Source organism: Ixodes scapularis, unplaced genomic scaffold (assembly GCF_016920785.2).
Source record: "Ixodes scapularis isolate PalLabHiFi unplaced genomic scaffold, ASM1692078v2 PGA_scaffold13__105_contigs__length_92229423, whole genome shotgun sequence".
Lineage (NCBI taxonomy): Eukaryota > Metazoa > Arthropoda > Arachnida > Ixodida > Ixodidae > Ixodes > Ixodes scapularis.
Window position 1 is genome coordinate 64,984,641 of NW_024609839.1, and position 24,374 is coordinate 65,009,014.

Sequence of the window (24,374 nt, forward strand, 5' to 3'; positions counted from 1 at the left end):
CGGAGTGCACACAAGGTCGCAAGATTCGCTCTTGCCGCCCCTTTGCAGCTCGTGTCGGCAAACAGGAAAGTTGCCTCGATTCCTGTGTTCCTCTCTCTCCACCGGAATGACCGCATCCTCTAATGCCCCGCTCACCCACCCGTAAGCAGACAGTGTGGTGTGAGCTACGCGCTCGCAGAACCGATCAACGGCCTTCATTTCATCCCCTGCCGCACTCTCCACGCATAGGTAACGGGCGGGAGCTTGGTATCACCTGGCGAAAGATGGATCTGTGATTTGTTCAAACGAGCGAGTAGCTTCCGCTGCGCTGTCAGTCTAGGGACCAGCGGAGCTAAATAATGTCCACTTTCTACCGAGTTTCTATTTTAACCCTTTCCGGCGCGAAGCAAGTCTTGCCGTGCCCTTGCACGCTACGTAATTATCCTTCCGTGGCCGGCGTCGGAGTTACGCCCTGGTTTTAACGTACGCGGCTGCCATTTGCGTCAGAGTACGAGGCGCATTAATGATGATCAGCTACCCGTTAGGCTTATAGGGCTAGGAAAGCTACACGCTCGCTTGTCCAATCGACCGCCTGCCTCTAAACGTCTGACCCGGCTTTCTGCGCCTGTGTATTCGAGGAGTGCGGGATCACGTGGTACGAGATGGACGGCTGATTGGTCAAGCAGAACGTAGCTTTCACCGAACTGTCAGCTTACTTGCTTAGTAATGGAAAGAGACATACTACTAAATGAGCGAGAGGGAAGGCTTAATAGTTGCGTGGTGTTGCAGTGACGCGTGAATTTTGTCGTCATCGTCGTAACAGTTTATATGCCCCGTTTTTGTGTTGTTTGTTCCTGCTCATTGACATTTCTGCTCAGACTTACAAGTTGCTATCCAAGTTGTCATTAACGAGAAAGCGTAACTCTTCGGTGCTTTTGCACCAGTACTCCAGGATGCAACCGCTACCAACTAGAAGACAAGAGGCCTGCGTATGACGTCATCGATTGTGGGCCCCGACCCGCTCAAAGTGGCAGGCACGTCCACCACCGAATTTATTTTCCTCGGTAAGGAGAATGTATGAGTGAACCAAAACGACCACCAGCACGAGGCGATGGGTTCACGTGCACTCCGTGTTTTGGGGAACTGATCTAACTAAGCCAATGGGGAGAAAACGCGACATGGGTTATTTATTTCCGTTTCTGTCTGAGCGCTTGGCTGTCGTATAGGGCCGAACGCCGTGACCGCTTTCGTCAGAGGCTCGTGTTCAATCACCGAAGAACCGTTTGAACGCGAATCCCGGCGCAACTCTGCCATCTAAATTACGCAACCAGTGCAAATACATTTTTATGCATCACTCGTAAAATAGCCTTTTCTGAGCTGAGAGAAATTAAGAGCTTACACTTAACAAAAAGTAACAAAATGTGTCATAACAAAAATGGCGTCCTACTACAATAGAGATCAGCGGCTACCTTCGTCAAGCTGCGGCCTAGGGGGCGAGTCGGGGATCCACAAACGATGACGTCACGCGCGGGCCTATAGTCTTCTGAATGGTATTCACTAGGGATCCTTCATGTGCGGTATTCACTGTAGCATCGACTGCGGTTGTAGTTGGTTTAAAACGGAGTATATAGTGCGCGGAAGCTGCCCTCTTACCCAGTCTTCGCAAAGAGCACGACCGTATCGAGAAACGACGGCAGGGCGACAAAACCGGAAGACGACCACTTCGCACCGACGTTCCTGCTCATGAGCATGCCTACGTCGGCGTAGTCTTTTCCCGAAGAGGTGGACTTCGTTGGGTGAACCAGACTTCGAGCGAGGAAGTACACGTAGACGTCACTTCCGGCGTTCGCCAAGTGTTCAGCCGTGAACTGTGTTGAACAATAGCGCTCCAAATCTCCGTGGCTTGTACTCTGCGTGTTCAGTAGGTTCGTTGAAGGCGTCTGTTTCCGAAAGAGAGGTGGCACAAAAAAAGAAAAACAGGTAAGCTATCTTGTAATTTACGTCTGTAATTACACAATTAACGAGACGTAAATTGTGTAATTTACCTCGTATTGTTACGATGCCTGGACGACGTCACCGATTGGTGCGTCACCAACCAGACAGCGTCAAAAGCGCACCATCGCGGTGTTCGTCGTGTTTCTGTACGTGTTATATAAACCACTAATTTAAAAAAAAAAGGCCAAGTGTCTTGCACTTTTCACTCGCCTTAATTGGTCCCATCCACGTCCATGCATCCCGAGTGACCGAGACGTGCCAACAATTTACGTCACAGAAGCTGATGGCACTCCAAGTCCGGTCTTCAGCCGAGACTATAGACGCTTTGCAGCAGCTGTGCATGGACGCCGCCATAACTGACCTTCAGTTTTTGTTTCCTCTTATTTCGTTTATTTCATTTCATCATTACCATAGCAGACCAGGTTATTGCCACATTAGATCCAACTGTGTCCTTTTCTAAAGCATCGGCCTTTGTAGAGCATCGTCAACTACCGTTTCAGTTGCTCGGCATCTCGGTAAGACAACAGAAGGTCAGCAATGGCGGCTGTAATTTGGCGCGTGTGTAAAGCGTCTATACGATCAGAATTGGCCAATCGAGCGGCGCCAAAAGTGCTTCGCCACGGCACCTGGCGTCTTTGTGCGTTTTCTATCATCAAGATGGACCATTCACGCGCGGTGAATTCGGCGTGGTCCAGAGCATTTTTTTCCCTATGCGTGATTGGTTTAGCCGTTAATAGCTTACGCATAAAAAACGACGAGCGCCCCCGACAGTGTACTTTTTGGCGCTGCTTGGTTGCCTTCATCGGATATTTAACGTCAACATTTCCAACTACTCGATTAGGGTCACGTGGTTTTATGTACCGCGTGTGCCTGCGCGTTCACACGGGTGTGAACGCGCAGGCACAGGCGACCAAAGCACTGCGGAAGTCAGCAGGCTCGCGATGAAGGCGGAGCTTCAGGTCTCAGCTTAAAGGGACAATTCAACGAAATTTGAAATCTTCACGTCGTGTTCAAAAAAAGGTCGAATATGATCTACAATATCCGTAAACGACAATCGCACGTTTGTATCTTGAGCCTGGTGGCTGTATTTTTCGTAATAAACGGCCCACTCTGGCAAGCGCTCGGAGAAGGCCCAGCGGAGACCACGTGACATCCAACGCAATCGTGACGTAGGTCGTCTCGGGACGAGCAAAGCTACGGCGAGGCTGACGTCGAGAGGATGGCCAAGTCGTTTCAGCCACCGAAGCGGCTGCTTTTGTACGAATTTTGAGTGACGGGTTAATCTTCTATAACCTTGTACGGGGACAATAGCGACTTTTTCGACACACAAAAGGCATTCTCGGGAAGAGGGGAGTTCCTCCTTCCCCTTTTCTTTCGTCGTGGCCGAAGGCGAGAGAATCTCCGTTACTAGCTGTCAAGGTTCCTAGACGAGCATTACAAGCGAGGCGTTAGCGACATCCACCAGGTGCTCTTTGCTAATCGTTTAATTCGTTTTAAAATTTCTTTTCGAGACTTTTTAACAAGATATTGGTATGTTCGATGTGATACTGCTCCTGTGAACACATATAGACCAAAATATGACCGCCGAAATTTCGTTGTAGTATCCCTTTAAGAGTGAACGGAGTTATAAGCGCGTCTCTGGGGAGCATTGCTCAGTCCCATCGCCCGCTATTGCCCTCGATACGCCGAAACGCGCTTATGCGCGTGAGCCACCCATCTGCGAAAGGAGCTGTCCGTGGATCGAGTTGTTCCCAGGCTCTCTAGAGCACTTAGTTGCACGCCGCGATCCTCTCAGTTGGGACAAAAGGGAGTTTTCGTAGACCGCGTGCCCGCTCCGCTAAGCGTTCCGCAACGAAGAAGTTGCTACTGTGCCTGCGCGCCGATAGCCTTGACTGTGGAGTTCCCGCTATCGTAGCGGGGTTGCGGAGGGCCTTGCGGGACGGCGAAAACGATCTACGAAAACTGCCCGAAGTGAGACGAGCTGACGCAAGAGTCGCCATCATCGTAGCGCGTCTCAAAACCGTGGCCGCATAAGCTATCCGGTGAAAGACCGGCCCGCCGAGCGCGACCTCTACAGTATTGGCGAGGAGATCGAACTATATATAGAAGGCGCAGTTTCATTATCATCATCATCAACACAAACAACTGCTGTGTGGCAAACAACTCCGTCGCCAGCATTCGCCTAGGGTACGCCACATCGTTTCCGCGCCCGCTGCATATTTGTTTGTAGCGATATATGTCGCGCCCTTGCTACGTACCGTAGTGCTCGAAGCATATTTTTAAACCGGGTATATATATGCAGCGCGGAGGACTGCAGCACGTACGCGAGTATGCGGACACTGTCCGCCGCCGCGGCTCTGGTGCAACGCATGCATGCACTCGATGACATGATCGCAGTTGAGCACGTCCATTCCTGCAACAAGACACAGTTTGCTTTCGATGTCGGCCATGACTGTAGCAAGAGACAGGGTAACGGAAAAGTGAAATGCGTGTTTTGTGTACCGTTGAGAAAAACACGGACGCCGCGCCGGCCACGCACGATTCAGCACGCGTGGCCGACACGACGAGGCTGGCCCGGCGCGCACGCGCGTGACCACACATGTGCTTTTTCGTCGTTTACCCTGAAACTGGGTTTTTTTTTGAAGAGCAGAAGTAAGCAGAAGTACTTCTGCTCTTCAAAAAAAAAAACCAGTCTCAGGGTAAACGACGAAATGGTTGACTTCCACCAGCTAGCCTGTACTTTGACTCTTTTCTCGTTACATGTGCTTGTTTCGTCTTCCAATCTTCGATGACATTGAACGCAGGAGGGGACTAGTTTGCTTCTACCAACATGCGTTTAGAAAAAAATAATATTTTATATTACGTATATTTCACGAGCCTTGCGTCGTCGTCTTCCGTGGCAGCGAATGCACCAATGCCTGCGGCCGGAGGATTCGTATGCCACACGGTGTTAGTTCACGATGTGGCCTCTAGAGAGCGCCTCTTTTCGATCTTTTGCCCAATACAACAGGCGTCTGCCTCACAGACCTCCGCTACTGCGCCACCACCAGGATCGCGTCCAACGGCTAAGTGCGCTCGTCGTGGCGTCCCGAAGCGGAAATCAAGCACCGGAAATGAGGATGCGGTAAGCACAGCAGACGCAGACGAGTTTCACGCGTCATTACTCCTGGGCCCGCGTCCCAACAGGCAAACGAGCAGCAGAGATAGACCAATCACACTAAGTATTCAGCGCATGCCTGACGCCGCCATAATTGATCGAAAGAGTCGCCGTGGTCGGCCTTCCACGGTTGGCCGAATGCAGACTATGACGTCAGCAAAGGCTTTCTCATGGACGGAAATAAGAGTAATGTAAGAAATTCAATTTTGACGGTGTTGGCAGTGTTGGTTTCAGAACGCAATGATTCCAAGCATCGAACATGTTGTTCGCAAGCTAATGACGTCACGAGAGGGAACCAAATGAGGGCGCCACCAAAACATCCCACCGCTAATAGTTTACAGGAGGCAGATGCCAGCGCACGAGACCGCTCGTGTCACCTCGTGCTCTGCTCGCGGAGACTTGCAGCGGGGTTTTCGCGCGTGCAGAAAGACTGCGGTTCCAAGTATGCATTCCGGCAGCGGTGGCCCAACGAAACTGGCTATTAGCGGCGAGATGTTTTAGTGGCGCCCTCCTATGGTTCCCTCTCGTGACGTCATTATCGTGCGAACAACATGTTCGATGCTGTTTGAAATGAACATGGTGGAAGCTTGAAATCATTGCGCTCTGAAACCAACACTGCCAAAACCGTCAAAAAAATGAAGTCCTTACATTACTTTTATTTCTGTCGATAAGAAATCCGTTTTTGACATAATAGTCAACATTTGGCCAATCGTAGCAGGCCAACCAAAGCGACACTTTCGATCACGCACGTCGCCAATAGTGAGATCGGTCTATCGAACGCGGATATGCCACTTAACACGATTACGCGCTAGTCAGTCGTTGTTGTTTTGCCCCTTTTTTTCTTTTTTTAAGCGTGCGTGTCGTCGAAACGGGCTTGTGAGCAGAAGAAGGTAATGCAGAAGATTGGACCCTATCGTACGAACTGAAACTATATCGTTATGCCAACGCAAGAAAATCGATGTTCGTATCGCTGGCGGCCCTAAAAAGCCTACAAGGGGTAATTAAAAAAAAAAAAAAAGAAACGAAGCAATATCCGTCAAAAAAAGTGGCGCGCTTGTATTGTAATAGTAACACAAAGAAACTAAATGCACAGAAATTGGTAACAGGCTTTTTTAATAAGTATTTTTGCCGTATTGTAAATGTTCCTTTCGTAACACATTCTTATGAGTGTTGCGCATATTTTCGCATAATTTTATTTCTGTCCACCATTTATTTGACTTTTTTTTTATTGCGCGTTTCTACGTGAATATACGTATCTTTCTCTCTCTCTCTCTCTCTCTCTCTCTCTATATATATATATATATATATATATATATATATATATATATATATATATATATATATATATATATATATAAACACCCTGTATATATGGGTGGTTTCATCTCAAATCGTGCAGGCAAAAAGGGTCGAATTTTTAATTTCGATGAAAAAAATATATGTTATGGCGCCGTTTCTAAAACCGCAGTCGACACAAACCGCAAGTTCGTCGGATTTTTTGTTCTCGACTTATGAATTATTAAAGAAGCCGCGGCGAAAAGCAGTGTTTTTCACACCCGTCGTGGGTCGGATGTTTCGCTTGATCTCCCGCCATGGATTTTCAGTCCACATTATATTAACTTTTTTCAAGCACTCTGTGGACACACTTAAAAGGCTCGAATACCATGAAATAATTTTAGGCCTTTTGCTTTTTTTCTGTAAAAATGTCAAAAACGCCTCCTCGGTCAATTGTTGACAAACTTTGACAATTAATTACTGGCGATCTACTTGGGTTACACCAATATTTTTTATGTCCACGGAGAGCCCAAAACACGCTCTTTATATTTATTATAAAATGCCTTGGTTGTATAAACTATCCTTTGCGGTACGTTTACGTTAATATTATGCAAAAACCAAAAAGTACCATTTTTGAAATTGATTTTCGCAAAAAACCCATTTTTTATTTTTTTTATTTTTTGTTCAAGTGTAGATATGATAGTTGTCTACACGAAAATCAAGCCTAGAAAGTGTATATTTTGTTTGCATGTTTTATATTTAGGCCTCAGTATCGGAAAAAGACGTCTTTGTTTTGCAAGACATAAGTCAGACATAGCGACCCATGCGTCTGTATGAATTGTGAAAAAGTTTTCTTGAATTTTCTTCTGCATTTTGTAATCAATTATAAACGGATTTTGTTGTATTGAATATTTATGTATGTTTTGATAACAGCGGGAACCATGAGATACATATCTAACCAAATCAGCAGGCCTAGTAGACTTTCAATAACCAAAAGGCACAGACGTTGTATTGTTTCGATTTATAAACCTTTCAAAGTAAACTAGCACAACTAGCTATTAGCTGTCATATTACTAAGACAAAGAAAGTCACTACATCGTCGATATATTATATACAATTCTTTACGAAACCAAACACTGGGGCTTGTTCACCGCACATCGCACAGGTCACCAGGGAATGTCCTTTCACTTCCGTAATACACAAAAGTGGTGACACAGAAAGGGTCCGAAACACACATAGAGTGTGTCATGGAGAGGGGTAGGAAATAAAAATAAATAAATAGGAATTAAATTGCCCAACTCCGATCATAACGAAAATTGCGTTAAAAAAAAATAAAGTATTTAGGTTCGAGCGGTGGCAAGGCGAAAGGTCCACGCCTGGTGGAGAGTCAGACAAAGAAATCGACGGCACGTAAAGGTAAAAAAAAAAAAAAAAAAAAAATCAATAATTTAATAAAGACGGGAAAACTCAGCCGCACATGGCAAGAACAAAAACCAACTCCCCCGGGCATTCCCTAAACGGGACGCAACCAAATGCGTGCGAACACGCTCTCTACATCACCGCCAGGCCGCTACGCCATGACGAAATAAACCCAACAACTGAACAGTGCTAACAAGCAGTTAGTAAGAAAACATTAAAAAAAAAAAACGTTCAGAAAAAAAACCGCACCTGAGAAACAAAGTTCAGCGGGGCGAAGAAACACACACGAGTCGGCCCCACGACATTGAAGTCTGGCAGGATGACGGCGTCCAGATGATGCTCGAATTTGTTCCTCCCTCTATTACGCACATCCACGACGGCTGTGCGGAACAGTGGCTGTACGAAAGAAAGTGAAGAATAGATTCGAGCAGGCGATGCGCGAGAAGGTAACCGAGACTATGCTTCAAGCTTCATATCGGGAGAGGAGCTTTCGAGGTAGTTTCTGCAGTTACTCAAACTTTCTCTTTCCCCTTCCCTTTTTCAAAAGAACACGTCAGCCGGCGCTAACGTTTCATCTCGGGAGAAGCCCACTCTTCACAAACGGTTATAGTTGACAAGGAGGCTGACTTCGACCCAGCTAGTCTCCGGGCAGAATACAAACACAAGTATATTTACCAACACGCTCGTTTTAATGTCAGTCTCCGGGCTTTGCTGTTTCCAAAAGAGATAACCCTTTATAAGGACAGAACGAGCGGGTTGGTGGGGATAATTAAACTTAAACACTCCCTTCTCGTTTTCTTCCTCAAGTTTAATAGATAACCCTTCGGTGCTATCGGATCTCCCCAGAGAGAGAGAGAGAGAGAGCACGGCCGTTTCAAGGTAAGGATAGGGCGCTCGAAGCTAGGGCAAACAGGTGGTATCGTTTCACGCACGCACGGATGGCTGGTTTCAAATTTCCCCACATCCCTAACGAAACCGGCCCATCTTCGTATGTGCGTCTGCGGAATTTCTGTCCCGCGCCGCCGGTTTTAGCGCGCACGCGGCGTTTTGGCTGGCAGAACAGTTGTTGACCGTCGACATTGTAAGGCCGTGGTGTCCTCATCCTTTCAGGCAACGATTCCTTTGCTTTCCCTTGTGCAATAATCTGACAGACTCCTCCTGGGTGGCTGTCACTGTTCGCCGCGTCAACGACACAATCGTACCATTTCACTCCTCGTGACACAGGGTGCGCTGCTCGCTTTACTCTCACGGGCCGTCCCATCTAACACAACGAGCGCGAAAGGTCGTGGTCATCTGCTGGCTCCGAAAGGGCGGGACGTTCATGCAGGCCAATGAGGGTCCCGAATCAATAAGACGTCTGCCGACTCCTACGCGTTAAAAATTTACGACACCTGCTGGTCTGTTAAGAAGTGTTGCTTTCTCTTTTTGGAACTCCTCCGATATAGCTTGCCGCCTATAATAAAATTTAAATAATCAATAAATATATCAGGGTGGAAATACTGTATTTCATTTTTATGTGGGAACGTTGAAAAAAAGAAAAAAAGCTATTTCCAAGCTTGTGAAGACGCGCAATTCGCAAGTCCATTTCGAGCCGTAAAAACGCGTTTTTGTACGATATTGATGCTTAAATGTAGGACATACAAACAAAATATACACTTTCTAGGCTTGATTTTCGTGTAGACAACAATCATATCTACATTTGAACAAAAAATAAAAAAAATAAAAAATGGGTTTTTTGATAAAATCAATTTCAAAAATGGTACTTTTTGGTTTTTGCACAATATTAACGTAAACGTACCGCAAAGGATATTTTATACAGCCAAGGCATTTTATAATAAATATAAAGAGCGTGTTTTGGGCTCTCCGTGGACATAAAAAATATTGGTGTAACCCAAGTAGATCGCCAGTACTTAATTGTCAAAGTTCGTCAACAATTGACCGAGGAGGCGTTTTTGACATTTTTACAGAAAAAAAGCAAAAGGCCTAAAATTATTTCATGGTGTTGTAGCTTTTTAAATGTGTCCACAGAGTGCTTGAAAAAAGTTAATATAATGTGGACTGAAAATCCATGGCGGGAGATCAAGCGAAACATCCGACCCACGACGGGTGTGAAAAACACTGCTTTTCGCCGCGGCCTCTTTAAAAATTCATAAGTCGAGAACAAAAAATCCGACGAACTTGCGGTTTGTGTCGACTGCGGTTTTAGACACGGCGCCATAACATATATTTTTTTCATCGAAATTAAAAATTCGACCCTTTTTGCCTGCACGATTTGAGATGAAACCACCCATATATATATACAGGGTTTTTTTTTTTATTCTTACACATTTGTTTAAAAAAAACCGTGAAAGCTACTCTAATGCGGTTTGTGCAGGTGGGTTATACGGTCAGGTGGACCTTATGTGGGTGGCTAATCTTTGCGATAAGTCGGCTAATTAATTAAAATTCATTGACTTTTTAATTAGTGGAAATAAACATATGGTTTCAATTAGAAACTTGTAGAGCATCATCGAAAACCACTAAATCAACTATTTTTGGAAGGATATAACGCTAGGGAAGCATTTTCCGGCGTTCTATAAAAGCGTTCCATTTGGACGCGTTTCTAGATTTCGGTTTCTTATCGGAGCGCATCACCGCGCCTGCGGTCCTGCTCCCCAGTGGCTGAGACGCGCTACACACGTGCGCCGTACTTCCCTCCATTCTACGAGGGAGGCGAGGAGGTGGCTTCGCGCCGCGACCGCCGGGGAGCAGGATCGCGGGCGCGTAGATGCGCTCCGATAAGAAACCGAAATCTAGAAATCCGTCCAAATAGAACGTCTTTACAGAACGCCGTAAAATGCTGCCCCGGCGTAATATCCTGCTAAAAATAGTTGATTTAGGGGTTTTCGATGATGCTCTACAAGTTTCTAATTGAAACCATATGTTTATTTTCAGTAATTAAAAAGTTAATTAACGAATTTTAATTAATTAACCGACTTATTGCAAGGATTAGCCGCCCACATAGTGTCCGCCTGGCCGTATAACCCACCTGCACAAACCGCACTAGCGTAGCTTTCATCGATTTTTTTTAAACAAATGTGTAAGAATAAAAAAAAACACCCTGTATATATATATATACACGAACTCATCTCTGTTACGTCACGGCGCGGTGGTGGCGCGTCGGTCGTCAAAACGCCGCGACTGGGGCCGTACCAAAAGTGTCAAGAAAGGTTTGAAGGCCAGTTTTCACGTGCTCGGTTTGTCCGAGAATCTGGATATGTGCCGTGAAAAGGGGAAAGCAGACGCCGTCGGACAACGATTGCTTGGGCGGGAAGCACTTTGGGTTGGATTCACGGATAAGGTCATCAGATTTATTTGTTTTGTTCCAACATGAACGCCAGAAAACCGTCAAGTTGTGCGGACCGCCTGCGTACTACGTTTAGTGCGCCTGTTCAAACGGCCCCTGATCGTTCGAGCTGTCGTCTGCTGTTTCAAACGTTTCTGCTTGTCGTCTGCTCTCTTAGACGACGCCTGCCCGTAGACCAATTGTTGGCCCGGTGATTGCGATAAGAGGTAAGTGCAGGCCTCAAAAGACTTAAAGTTGAAGGTTGGTAAGCAGGCTCGATGTAACCAGTAGATTCAAGGAGATGTTGATCATTGTTACCAGTAACCATCGCCGACTTGCTAGGCCTAATTCACTTGGTCCGATTCTGCTTGCGATTTTCAGTATCAACGTCGACTATCTCAGCTACGGTTCACGCTTTTGCAGCCTGAGCGGCGTCGCGACTGAAAATTGCGAGCGAAATCGCATCATGCGAATCAGGCTTTAGCGTGCAGACTGCGGCGTCCGCGCGGAATGAATCGCCACATGTCACATTATTCACGCGAAGTTTTGCGGTGTAACGAGCCTCGGTAATTTCGCTGACGCCGCTCAAGTAGTCAGACATCGCCAGGGAGACGTAGAATCAACAATTCGAACGCGAAAAAGGGCAGGGGGACTCACAGCGACGCCGACAACATCGCGTTCCAATGGTTTGTTTATGGGCGACGGCCAGCTTCTTACCCACACCCCATCGCGCATGCGCGGTGCCGGTGGCGTCCGCTAGGGGCGCTCCGGTTTGTTTGTAAACATGAGTTGGTGTATATATACTGTAAACGACTTAATTTTCGCGGGCTCAAATTTTCGCGAATCGAGCGTAGCTTCCGTAGTGCTCACATATTGCCTGAATTGTTCGCGGGACGTATTTTTCGCGTTTGTAGGCGATTCGCGAAATTCGCGAAAATTTAGTCGTTTACAGTGTATATATATATATATATATATATATATATATATATATATATATATATATATATATATATATATATATATATATATATATCTTGTCGATAAGCTGCTTTCAAAAATCGATAGGGACCTCAACATACTGCAGCCTAAATGCACACTCCAGAGAAACATTCTAGCTGCATTTTTACAAAGGCTACATCTCCTGCTTCAGCGTCGTCACATAAGTCAGGTTCAGATTTCCATTTCTAATAGTTAAAAACCGCTGATGTGACAAAAATGGGAACTTCCGTTCGGAAAAAAAAGTCAATTCACCGCGAAAATCAACAGTCATATGCGCGGCTGCGCTGAGTTTTTCGACTGCGGCGTCAAGTTGCGAAGGCTCAATTAAACGCTGATTCTATATATACGCTTTTCAAATACGAAAGCGGGAAATTAAGCTTGCTCCTATGCACAATGTTCACAAATAAGTCAGCGATTACCCAAACTCTGATTCGCACGAGATGACGCATCTGCGCATGCGCAATGCCGACAGCAGTGCCACCGCAGTAGAGTGAAGTCGAAGAGTTAATTGAGTTGGGTGTATACCCACTGACAGCTTAAAAGAACGCTGGGTGTGGCGAAAACCGTGCATCTCATTACCGCATCGCAGCCAATCAGATTATGGCATTCACCTTGACAGCTAAAAGAAAAACAGATAAAGACTCGGCGTGGGAAATCTAGAGCATCTCATTATCGCATCTCAGCCAATCAGATTGCGACATTAGCCGACAAGAGCATGCTGGATGATGATGATGATTATGATGGTTGTGATGGCGATGAATGAACCACACCCTGCTGTTCTTAAAGTGTCGGTGAATATAAAATTATTTGCCTCCGGAAAACACTATAAAAACAAGGAAGAAAGAAAAAAAATCTTTCGCACCGTGTGATTCTGCAGACGTTTCTCAACTTGAATGAGGGTCGTTCCGTCTTTGCGTCGAGAGGACTGTGTTTTGATGACGGACTTCGTTTCGTATTGAGTAATATTGTTCGTGACCGAATAGGCATCGTCCGCGTAAGTGCCGATCAGGAAACGTTTCCCAGCGAGAGAAGACTGGTTGCCAAGCAACGCCAAGCGCGAATTGGGAAACAGGGTCTTGTCGTTCAGGTTGGGTCCCCAACCGATGCTGCTCTGGATACAAGGCTCCAACTGGTTTAAGTCCACGTGTCTCAGGCACGAGAGCAGCTCTTCCACGCTGGCGTTGTCGCCGTGGCTAGGCCAATTGGGGTCCTTCGGGGCACATTGGGACTGCTTCGCGGCGCTGAGTATGACAGTCCTTGTGTCATCCGAGGATCTGGTGTACCTGGAAAAAATTAGTACGTGCAAAGTTCCTTATTCAACCTCTAAGCTAAGCTGACTTGTTGAACTAATTCCTGTTGTTTTCTAAAGAAAGGTTTTCTTGTCTGTGTTTTTAAGAAAAGTCTTCCACGTGGTTTTACCCTCAAAGCTTTAAGAAAATTGTTGAGAGTGATCTTGCTACCAACATTTATAGAGCCAAAACACACTCTGCAAAATACGTACCGAAGTCTTTGGTTTTGTTTTTCAAATTACAATCCCTGTTTGTGGGCTGTTTTCCGGGGAGGGCTGGCAATAAGACAGCGTAAACAAGAAGCGTCTGGAAACCTCATACTGTAGCGACGCTTCGCGAAAAAGCTTAGAAAGTGAACATCACATAAAAAGCGCCGCCTGCCGCGCTGTCGGTTCCCTGAAAGATCCTCTTCAAGTTCCTCCAGGTTGAACTGCCTCTGGGCTGCGTTAAACTATACTAAAGTCACTTAAAACTTAAAAAAACGCAATGCGAGGCTTAAAGGGATACTGAACCAAAGAATTTAGTGCCCATAATAAGTGGCGCACGTTCCTTCCACGAGCCAGCAGCCGCCGGTATGCGCGAGCACACGCAACAAAACTGACGTCACAGACCTCCATTCGCGGTTGAGATGACAGGAAATGCATGGGCTTCGGAATAAAGGAGAATAAAGACAGGCTTTTAATCTCTACAAGTGAAAGCTACGTACTTGTTAGACCAATTCATCGCTTACCTTTTACACCAGGCACCACTGTGTAGATGAAACACCTGTTTTTATTCTCCTTTGGTCCGAAGCCAATACATTTCACTGTCATCTCAACCGCGAATGGAGGTCTGTGACGTCATTTTTGTTGCGTGTGCTCGCGCACACCGGCGGCTCCTGGCTCGTGGAAAGAACGCGCCACTTATGGACATTAAATTTCTTGGTTCAGTATCCCTTTAACGTGTTCATGCTTTCGTGTTCGAAATTCTGTCCTCGACGTCGTCATTGGCTGCGTAGCAATAATAAGACGCTTAAGACTGTTATCATGACAAACTCGCGAAACAAGAACTGCGGCATCTTAACGCTCTTGAGCAACTCGCCTCGTGAAGGGATTGCCGCTCAAGAAGACAAATCGACTGATGTCAACCAGCTCCTTGCGGCGACTAAGCAAAAGGTATCCGATGGATGTGGCTCCGCTGTCATGCCCCACCAGAACCATCCGCTTGGCGTCGCCGCCGAAGTACCCGACGTTGGCCCTAAGCCACCGCAGAGCCGAGAGTTGGTCGTACAGGCCCAGGTTTCCGGGATTCTCCGGAGAACGTCCGTTGACGAAACCCAGGATGCCGAGCCGGTAGTTTGGCACGGCCACTACAAGGTCGCCTCTCGATGACATCAGCGTACCGTCGTATCCTCTGGAGAATTCAATCAGTTGTTTGTCCTAAGTGCACCTCTTCTTCTTAGGGTGTGTGTGTGCGGGGGGGGGGGGGGGGGTCTCTTTGGTACCCAATGCAAAGAAAAGGGTTTGATTTGGAAGAGTTGTAAAGAAACAAGCTATGCCAGGAGTTAGAGCCGGTAAAACTCTCGCACGTGGCCCAAAGATGATCGACATGATCAAGAAAGCATCGCGCGACAAGACGTTCTTGTGTCGTCACTTTAAAGGCTGGTTCTCGCATTTGCGTTTGAGTATGAATGACTGCGCGGAAGCCGCTTGTAATTGCTTAGGAGGAGAAGACACACTGGCACCATCTACCAGGTTTTTCCGCCTTATATGGTTTCAAGAAGCGCTTATTCATCTATCCAACTATGCAGAAAATTCTGCAGTATCTGTGAAATCAAATCTATGCCTACAAGGAAGGGTAACTTATAGGTTACACCTGTGGTTCTCAACCCTTGATATTTCCCGGACTCCTTGTGAATCGGCGCAAACGATGGATGAATTCATTCGTGGTGGGGAAAGGAAACGGTATCGGTTAATTACGATAATGATTTAATAAATGGGTGTAACCAAGGTTTGTGTAGAGTAGTTTTCTCTCTCTGATATACGCTCGAGAAAACTAACCTGAAAATGGGAACGTTTCTTAATCTTAATAAAAGACAACGTTTTTGCCAGGCTTGACTGATTAGGCAGGGCATCGCGGATCCCTAGAATGCCTTCATTCCTAGAATGCCCCCATTTGAGAACCACTGGGTTATATCCTTGTTAGAACAATGATGCGTAAAGTATACGGATATGAGAAGTGTGCCATGGCTACCCGATGGCTGGTCTCTTATCTTTTCGCAGTGGTATAGCCACCCAGGTGGAGGCTTCTGGGACTTCAGCCCCCCCCCCCCCCAATTCAGCCGGCCCTATGTATGACACATATATTCTGACCCCTCCTCTACTCCTCCGCACCCCAAGTCATGAACATTCCAGCCACTTCAACCCCCCACCCCCTCTCCCTTAAAAAAAAATCCCCAGATATATCACCATATCGTCAACATGACAAGTGGTTGCAGTCGATGAAACTCAAACGAAAATGTGTGAACCAGACTTTACTCTCAGCATCGTAGCACCCGTTCAACCCTAGTTGAAAAGAGCAAACTAGGCGAAAGTAGCGAGCATAGGCACCTCGTTCTGAATGTCTCGTAGATAGCTTCCTCGTTCTGAGTACCGAAAGAAACTACTCACGCGTTGGAACCGTAGAGAAAATCACCGCCGTGGATAAAGACGACGACCGTTCGATTGCCGCATAACGGTCCTTGACGTAGGCACTGCGAGTCCGGAGTCCAGATGTTCAGTCGTAAACAGTCCTCGGAGCCATTCGTCGTGGCCACCTGGAGCCATTGGGGTAGATGTGACGAAGCCTGAGGGCAAGGCCTCGACGGCTGGTCCCATTCCTCGACGGCTTTGATGGTCTGGTCCGCACTGGGAACTATGGAGATTCGCGGTGGTCTTAGAAAGGATTGCTAAAATTGACATGAAATCCTGACACGAGTCCATTTTGATCGCCACCTAACCTCGCTTATATTATGCGCCGAGATATTGAGAGAAAGGAGGAGACGACAGCGCTGGGTTGTCGGAACGCTGACCTCTGGTTTTAATGATTATAGAGCATAGGCCTAAATCTAGCTGCCTTTGTTTCCACTGTAATCTTTGAACGCGGTAACACGCGGAACGACAGGGTTCAGGAGTTTGGCTTTCGCATTCGAACTCGCTCGACGAGTTCAGTGGAGACACAGACATCCTTTGATTCTACTGTACACGTCAAACGCCGGCGTCCGACGTTTGGTTCCCGCTTTCAAACTCGTTCGACGAGTGCAGCTAAGACGAAGGAAGCTAGCTTTAGGTCTTCCCACTAATAATTTGGAACGAGAGCTCGGCGTTCTTTCGTCCCTGCGAGCTCTGGACTCCTGGCCTTTCTCCGTTTCTCGTAGTGCTGGCATAGCATATAACCGCTAACTGATAATCCGTCAGGAACTCCTTTATAAACTACACTTGCCCTGAAAGGTTATGGAGAACTCATTTCCAGAGTCTAGGTTCAACTCGCCTGAAATGCGAATCATTTTAAATTCACGTCCTCAGTCAATCTGCCGACAAACGCAACCGCTGCGCGTATGGCATCGTATAAGACAAAAGGGAAAGATAACACGACGCTGATTCCGTCGCCGGCATTCTAAAGTCCAAAAGATGTACTGCGTCAGATGCTGATAATAAGTTTAGACATAAAAAAAATAGTGTGCGCTGTGACACCGAGCATAGCTTAAAAACAATAATAATTTTATTTGCACACTTTCTAGTATCAACTCGGCAGTGTGCAAGGCTATAGAAAGGTTGGGACTCTAAGGCACGTCCGTCATGCTTCATCAAAGACCGCCTCCTTAGGTCTAGGCATATTTTCCGCCCATCATTCGCCGAGCTTCCTTCGTGAACAATTGTCTCTCACAAGAGCTTTGTGTGAAAGACAGATGAAATGGATCTTTTTAGAGTCAGAGCATAGTGTAAGAAGAAACGTGTGTCCGAACGGCACCGCTTCGCCACGGATCTAGTGTTGCAACGGTTGGCTCGTATTTCTGATAAACGCCGCGAGACGATGCAGCATGTAAGGGGCCGATGAGAACCACTGGAGGAGCCATTCGGCGCGCGACTTTAGAAGGCCGCGCGGTGCGCGATTACGCCAGCAAGAAGACTCTACACCTATACAGTGCTCCTGTCAGGAGATGCGCGAAGTCCAAGCAACGTTTTATCTAGTCAACCGTGTTGCAGAGCGTGCTATCAAACAGACAATGCGACGGCCGACATCATACGATGTCGACTGTAGTGTCGTCTGCTTGAGGTCGGCCGCTTTAAAACAGCGCTTGCGTTATAAAAAGAACGCAATTGCACATGTCTAAGTGACACACAATGTCCAAGGGTTCAAAATTCTTTTTGCTCATTAGACTTTAGTGTAACGGAGCAAAAAAATGTGTCCCACCCAAGACCCGATGCTCCTTAAGGCAATTTTTCCGCAAGCGCCAAAGTCAAATTTGGTGCAAGCAACGAGGTAGACGGACTTAGAGCGATAAACTGGCAGCTTAAAATGACTCCCACTGGGCCGCCGCCATGTTGCACATTTTTGACCACTTAACATGAAATGCTACCTTAGTTTTACGTCTATATTTTAAGAAAGTACCGTGCACCAGGTAATTGCTTGAGTTTTAATAACAGTACAGATGAGTTAAGTCCGAAATGTACTTTTACGACAAAAACTCGGGCAGCTTCTCTAGATGTCGTCAGCCGCAGTGCTGTATTTTGGGTTTTTAGACACTGATCTCTAGGGCGAACAGCATTGAAAAACAGTTCATCATGTTTTTTTAGAGTGATCGCAATACAAATTTCGGCTCAGTTTTTACGTAAAAGCCTCCGGATTTGGTACGGTCACCTGTCTCGTGCTCAAAACTGTACAACGTGGCGGCAGCCAGGGGGTGGGAGGAAGGTCACTTTTGCCTGGTGAACCAGTTTATCACTCAAAGCCCCTCTACCTCGTTGGGCGCAAAGTGACCCTTTCCCCGCCAATCAGGAGTTGGTGGAGAAAGGGGAAGGAAGGCAATACTCTCTCTCCGCCATTTAGTCACTCTGTCCCACCTGTGAGTGGTGGGACATCTTTGGGCATTGCAAACCGGTTCTCGTGGGCCGTCGACTGGGCGTACGGGATGCCCATGTACTGCATCACTCGTCGACTGCCCTCCACGGGTACTTGGAAGGCCCGAACCAGGCCGAATTTAGTCGCCACAACCACAGACCGCTTGCGAGGTGGATGCCTCAATAGCAACGCCAGCAGCAGAGACACCAGCATCATGGACACAACCACGATGACCAGGCGCAGGGTCCCATTGTTTCTGCGAGAATTTGGAACGTTGCTGAAGGCAATAGACTACTTCCATAAAACCCTGCATGCAACACGGCGCGCGTTGCACTCTGGGAACTAGTTGGCCAGGGACGAGGGTGGCATGGTTTCGGTTTTGATCGACACGTCGACAAGAGATTATACACAGAGCGTGGACTATTGACGGCCGTTATCTCATGTTTTCTGGTCCCGAAAACGTCATTTGTGGTCTCCAAACTGACCCAAAGGCCAGGCCTCGAAGCTTTAGCACAAGCCCGAGACGTATAGCTTGTCTTAACACATGCTTGTTGTATTTTTGTGCTTGAGCCTTTCTGTTAGCGCTCCAATCGAGGTATGTGGACCTGCCAGTCCTGGGAATCTAGACGCTGCGAAGCTCGGGGATCTTGCTTGTGTACGAATCAACAAGCTGTGGCAACCAATAAGTATGCATACATCGAGCTCGCGCCTTTACATTAGTGTTGTTGATTAGGAAGTTTGTTTGTTTCGTGCGATAGACAAAATATTACTTTTTGCAATTACTGTTTTTCTTAATACGCCTGAGTACGCGAGGTAAAACTCGGAGGCGCCATTGAAAAGCTCAGTTTGAACACACTTAATTCTTATCTCTTATCTGTACTGACCCGCACCACCGCACGAAGTGAAGTCCCCACCCGATTGCATTCCACTTATATTCAACATCGTGTATGCGCATAAAGTTACCCTGCAATCATATAGGCACATTCACACATACAGACCGTTTCAATAAAGCGAAATTCGAGCACTTGTGTGAAGAATGTCACACCATTCGCCGGAAGTGCGCCGGACGGGCATGAACCCCTATACGGTGCGCCAAACGAACGAAATTATTCAAAGGGCGTTTGATGGGTTGCTAATGGCCATACTATTTGCTATGTGTTGGCTTTCTTCCTGCCTGGGTATGCCGAGATAATTTCAGACGCACCATTCAGGCACACATCTTGGGCGTCAGTAAAAGCTCGTCCAAAAAGGCTTAGCGAGGAGTAGGGGACGCTCTTTAGGGCCTCCGTCGCTAGCCGATCTCAGCATTTGCGAAAGCGTAATCTTCTATCCGCATAAAATTTGAGTGGGAGATATATGATGACACGAGGAAGACATCATAGTAACTTTTGTGCAGTATTGAGGTAGAATTTATTGCGTTTCCTTAAAAGTTCATGCGTCAACGCTGGGCTAAACTATGATACTCCTGTGAGGATGCGGCTTGCTTTTCGCCCAATGAAGTAACAAGAAGCGGACGTTTGGCCAACAAAATACGTGTAAGGCTCCAGATGACCAAATTTCAGTTTTAGTTCACTAGTACTAGACGGGATTACTGAAATTGACCTCAAACATGCACTCGTGGGGTGAGGTGATTAAGCCACGTGTTACTACGTTTGCATACGCACTCATAATATCCGGTGTTTCGGGAACCAAGGAAAGTGCCCCGGTCTTCGTTTTGTATCGCTCGAGAATGAGTGTATTATACGTTCGTGAAAAGTTAGATAATCGAGAACGCAAGCAGCGCGTTCGGTCGCGGCGTGATAGCATGAGATGAAGCTGCTCAGTCGAAACCGAAACTGAGTGGCCAACTAGTTTCCAGTGTGCACTGCGTGGTATTTCGCCGCGATGGGGCGCGTCGGTTTGGGAGAAGTCCATGCTACCTTTTGGTGAGGAGATCGAACTACAGGGACCGCTTTGTCCTTCTTGTCCACCGACACATACTCCGGATTCGTATGCCGGAACCCGTATGAAAGCCCGCTGCGGTTTTGACGTCACCGCTCCGTTTTTAGGGGTTCCGGCACCAGTATTTCGAGTTCAAATATCTCAAATTACGTCTCCCGTGCTGTGACGTAGGGGATCTGCATAGAGGGGGTGGCCAATCAGCGAGCGCGCTTCCATCCCGCCGCTGATCGTCTCTGATGCCGCCAACGCCGAGCCCGGCCCGGCCGAGTCGCCGAGCCGCCGAGCGCGGGGCGCGGGTTCGGCCGGGTACGGGCTTCTCGCAGGGATTTTTCTGCGCCGGGTCACGTCTCTCCCGTCACAAATGTATGTCGGTATTCGCTTTTGTCCACGGTAGTTTAGGCGTGATGACGTAAAAATTCGCCTGCTCTGCCTATGACTGCTCAACATCCCCGCGCTTGGTCGAGCCGAGCCTGGTGACGAGGTGCCCGTCGATACCGGAGGGCCGTCGGCGCAGCTTCCCTGTTCGTCAAGTTCCGTCGCAAACTCGTGTTGGTGTGAGCTTCCCTCCCGGTGGTTTCTGTGGGCGGCGTGAACATGCTGTGCTGGCCACGTGCTCAAGTGACGCCACCACCGTGCTGCCTCGCCGGAGTCCGTCTACTCTGCTAGAGTTATTAAACAAAAGATGCCTACTGAAAAGTCGCCTTCAGTTAAGTATATATTCGTCCGTAAAATGCGGTGTTCATGTCGAGTGCCGTAGTCTGCAATCATTCACGTGGTATAGTAGGTACGCAATATGATTGCCTCATCTTACCATTGTCGCACGTTGAGGCTTCGTGGGACAAAGGTACAATCGTGCCCTGCCGTCTCCAGCTTTTTAGTTTCGACGACAGGAAGAAGAAACTTTTTCGTCGTGCCGAGTAGTTAAGGTACCAACTAATTGGTTAGTTACGGCGTTCGTCTTCATAATTCATGGCATTAAACACAGTGCTAAAACAGCTTTATACGTGTATTTATCTGCACTGTCAGGCGATGTCAGCGCGAACACGGCGTCGGCGCTTTTCAGCAAGGATATACGTGCCAAACGAACGAAGGACATCTGGAAAACCAAAAGAGACGGCAAAAACTACGGAGTAACACTAGATCAGTAACTCCCTGTACATATAGAAGGTCAGAATTAACTGAAGGCCACGTAATACAGTCTAATTTGAAATAAATAAGCTTTGCTTTATTTTTTATACTCTGATTATGTGCGAACATGCTTGTTCGGCGTTCAAAAAATCACCCGCACGCTCGATATCTTTGAGACGCCAGAGAACGAGGGCCTGATAAAAGCTGCTTGGCATAGAAAATAATAAAAAGAACCACCTTTCATGGTACGTTTTTTTTCTCTTTTTTTTGCGTTTCGAATGTTTTTAACCACTCGTAAAGATCCACCACAGAGACATTTTCATATAGGGACAGGATTGGGATATTAGCAATTTATAAGCGTCACCGGGACGCTGGCGAACCTTGAACACACTCTACATTCCTTGCTATAATTATTGTGCCTAAAATCGTCGCTTCTTTTTACACATCAGCTATGGAACAGAGGTTTAGGCATGAGCGAAGTTTAACATTGTTTACTGTTAAAGAAAAATACTAACTAAAACAATTACACTTTTACAATTATAATGAAAGTACACACTATTCGGTACGACCGAAATAACAAAAGTGATCCAAGGTATTTTTCGGCAAAACGACAAAATGCACTCGCGTCTTCCCATAGGAATGCAAAGGAACACCGCAAAAATAGACGGGTTGCTGCCTGCTTCAATTTGCATCCCCGAAGTCGCATAGACGCTGGCGCCAGTTGAACGTCTAGCGTACATTGTAATAACTCTATGGATAACACCAAATCTACCCGCTTTCGAACAGTCATTAAATGTCTGAAGTGAAGACCAAATTAATACGATTTCGTCATTTTTCCTTTTCACGAAAGCCTTTTCTTCCTTTCTTTTGTAGCTCGCTCCTCGTACGACTTCCCCTGCTTTCGCTCAACTATGCCTAAGCTAAGGCGAAGCCGCTCCAGCGTCCTACGCGACCAGCTTTTGCATTTGGGTTTGAGCTGATCAGACTTAGAAAATACCTATTTGCTATTTCCGATGAATATGCCTCTTAGTGCGGCGACCACGACGAATTTCTTCTGAAGCGAGCGAAGCAGGGCGCCGCCGTTTGGTCGCAGATATCGAGCTCTCGATCGCCGCCCAATCAAAGGCGCGCGTTCTGCGCTACGTTCCGTTCGCTGCGCTCAAGGTCGGAGTATAGCACAGTAGGGGTCTTAGGGGCGGCGCTAACCCAAAAAAGCTGTTAGGGTTCGCGCATACTTTGTGGTGAGCCCCTATTTCTTAGGGGCCCCCGAGCGTGGGACCCCCTATAGTAAAGTTCTCTATTAACACACTCACCCTGTTTATCCAATTGGTCGGATGTACATATGGTGGAACAAGACTGGCAAAACGCAACCTGTCTTCATTTTATATATTTTTTCCTTCTTATTTTGCAGAAAGTGGGGGCATGAAGGGGGTCGGGGTCGGGGGGGGGGGGGGGGGGGGGTGTTACTTTTACCGGGAAGCTACTAGCAGCACTTGGACTCGTGAAGAGCCGCACGCGGCACGCGAGACACAGTTTGGCCACCCCTGGTCTAGATGATCGACTTTCCTATTATTTCCGTTAATAACCATTTAAATTCATAACACTAAAGAAGTGGGAGCGAGCGTCTGGCAAATCGTGGAAGGTTGACCACAGCGACGCTTTTGTCGCGCACTCCGCTATAATTGAGCTCGGCGTGGATCAAGTCGCACCTTTCGCCGTTTCTGTTGGTCGTGGTCTTCTTGAAGGTCTGGGAATAGTCGTATTCGAGTGACTGGCAGCTGCTGTCCGCCCGAAGGTTGAACGTCTGCGCCCGGCCTTCGGGCAAAGAGGCTGCGCTGGTCCTAGGCGAAGACGTGAGGCTTGCCATCTCGTGAGGCAACGATGTGGCCTCCGACATGGCGAGTCGGTTCTCCGTACTGGCGAGGTTCATTACACGCGAGTTACTAACAAAATAATGTGCGATGTGTCTGAGAACAAACGCGCTCAGCAGCTGCTGACTCCGCTTTATCGTCTTCTTTGATCTGAAAACAGGTCATTACTTTCTCAGATCCAGGACCGAAGGCTCGTGCTCTGACATTTCACGTAATCACATTATTTGTAATCGATTAATTTTAAGGATAATTTTGTAATCCTTTGATAATATTTATTAGGAAGTAACCACGAGTGTGAGTTTATTACTTTTCGAAGTACCTAAATTGCCTGTTCCCGATGATATTTGTTTCTCTCCTTTCTAATGGTGCACTTTGTTTCCAGAAGTTTCCTACCAAGCAATCCTTGAACCAAGACTCCGACAGGAAGATGGTCTATTAAACTTTGCAGGTTAAGAAGATAGGTAGTTTCTAATTTAATATAATAACTGATAGTACGTTCGACCCGTTCTCAAACAGGCAGAAAAATCTGCCCTTTTGAAAGTAAGAACTAATCGTAAAAAGTAAAATTGAGTTTTATCAAGTAACTGTCAATTACTTTTCTTTTCAAGTAATCTAGTGAACTAATTGAATAGCTTTAAACCAAGAGAAGTCGTAATTGTAATCGATTAACTTCTTCGACTAACGTGTACAAGACAGTTCGTGCTACAGAACCTAGTTCCCCTGCCGCTTTCAGTTTAAACAGGGCGGCTTAGAAAAGGGGGCTCGTACGTTAAAGACCGACGACCAGTTCGCGCTTTCCACTTTTCCCCCGCTTCCTCCTCTCCCCCCTTCTACCCTGTCCACCGTTCCTTGTTTCCCCTTCCCCCCATGGTGAGGAGGATCTTCTGCCTTGCAGAACCTCGAGTCTGGTCGTCGGC

General features: G+C 47.0%; 1 protein-coding gene across 1 annotated transcript; it reads right to left on the reverse strand.

Moving 5' to 3' along the window:
* Nucleotides 1-1,628: 1,628 nt before the first annotated feature.
* Nucleotides 1,629-23,483, reverse strand: LOC8026345 (acetylcholinesterase-1-like). The gene is made up of 6 exons (XM_040206243.3): nt 23,296-23,483; nt 18,520-18,773; nt 16,087-16,330; nt 14,519-14,830; nt 13,012-13,432; nt 1,629-1,847 (listed from the first exon to the last, which is right to left on the reverse strand). The coding sequence occupies exons 1-6, from the start codon at nt 23,481-23,483 to the stop codon at nt 1,629-1,631; spliced, it is 1,638 nt and encodes a 545-aa protein (XP_040062177.3).
* Nucleotides 23,484-24,374: the final 891 nt, after the last annotated feature.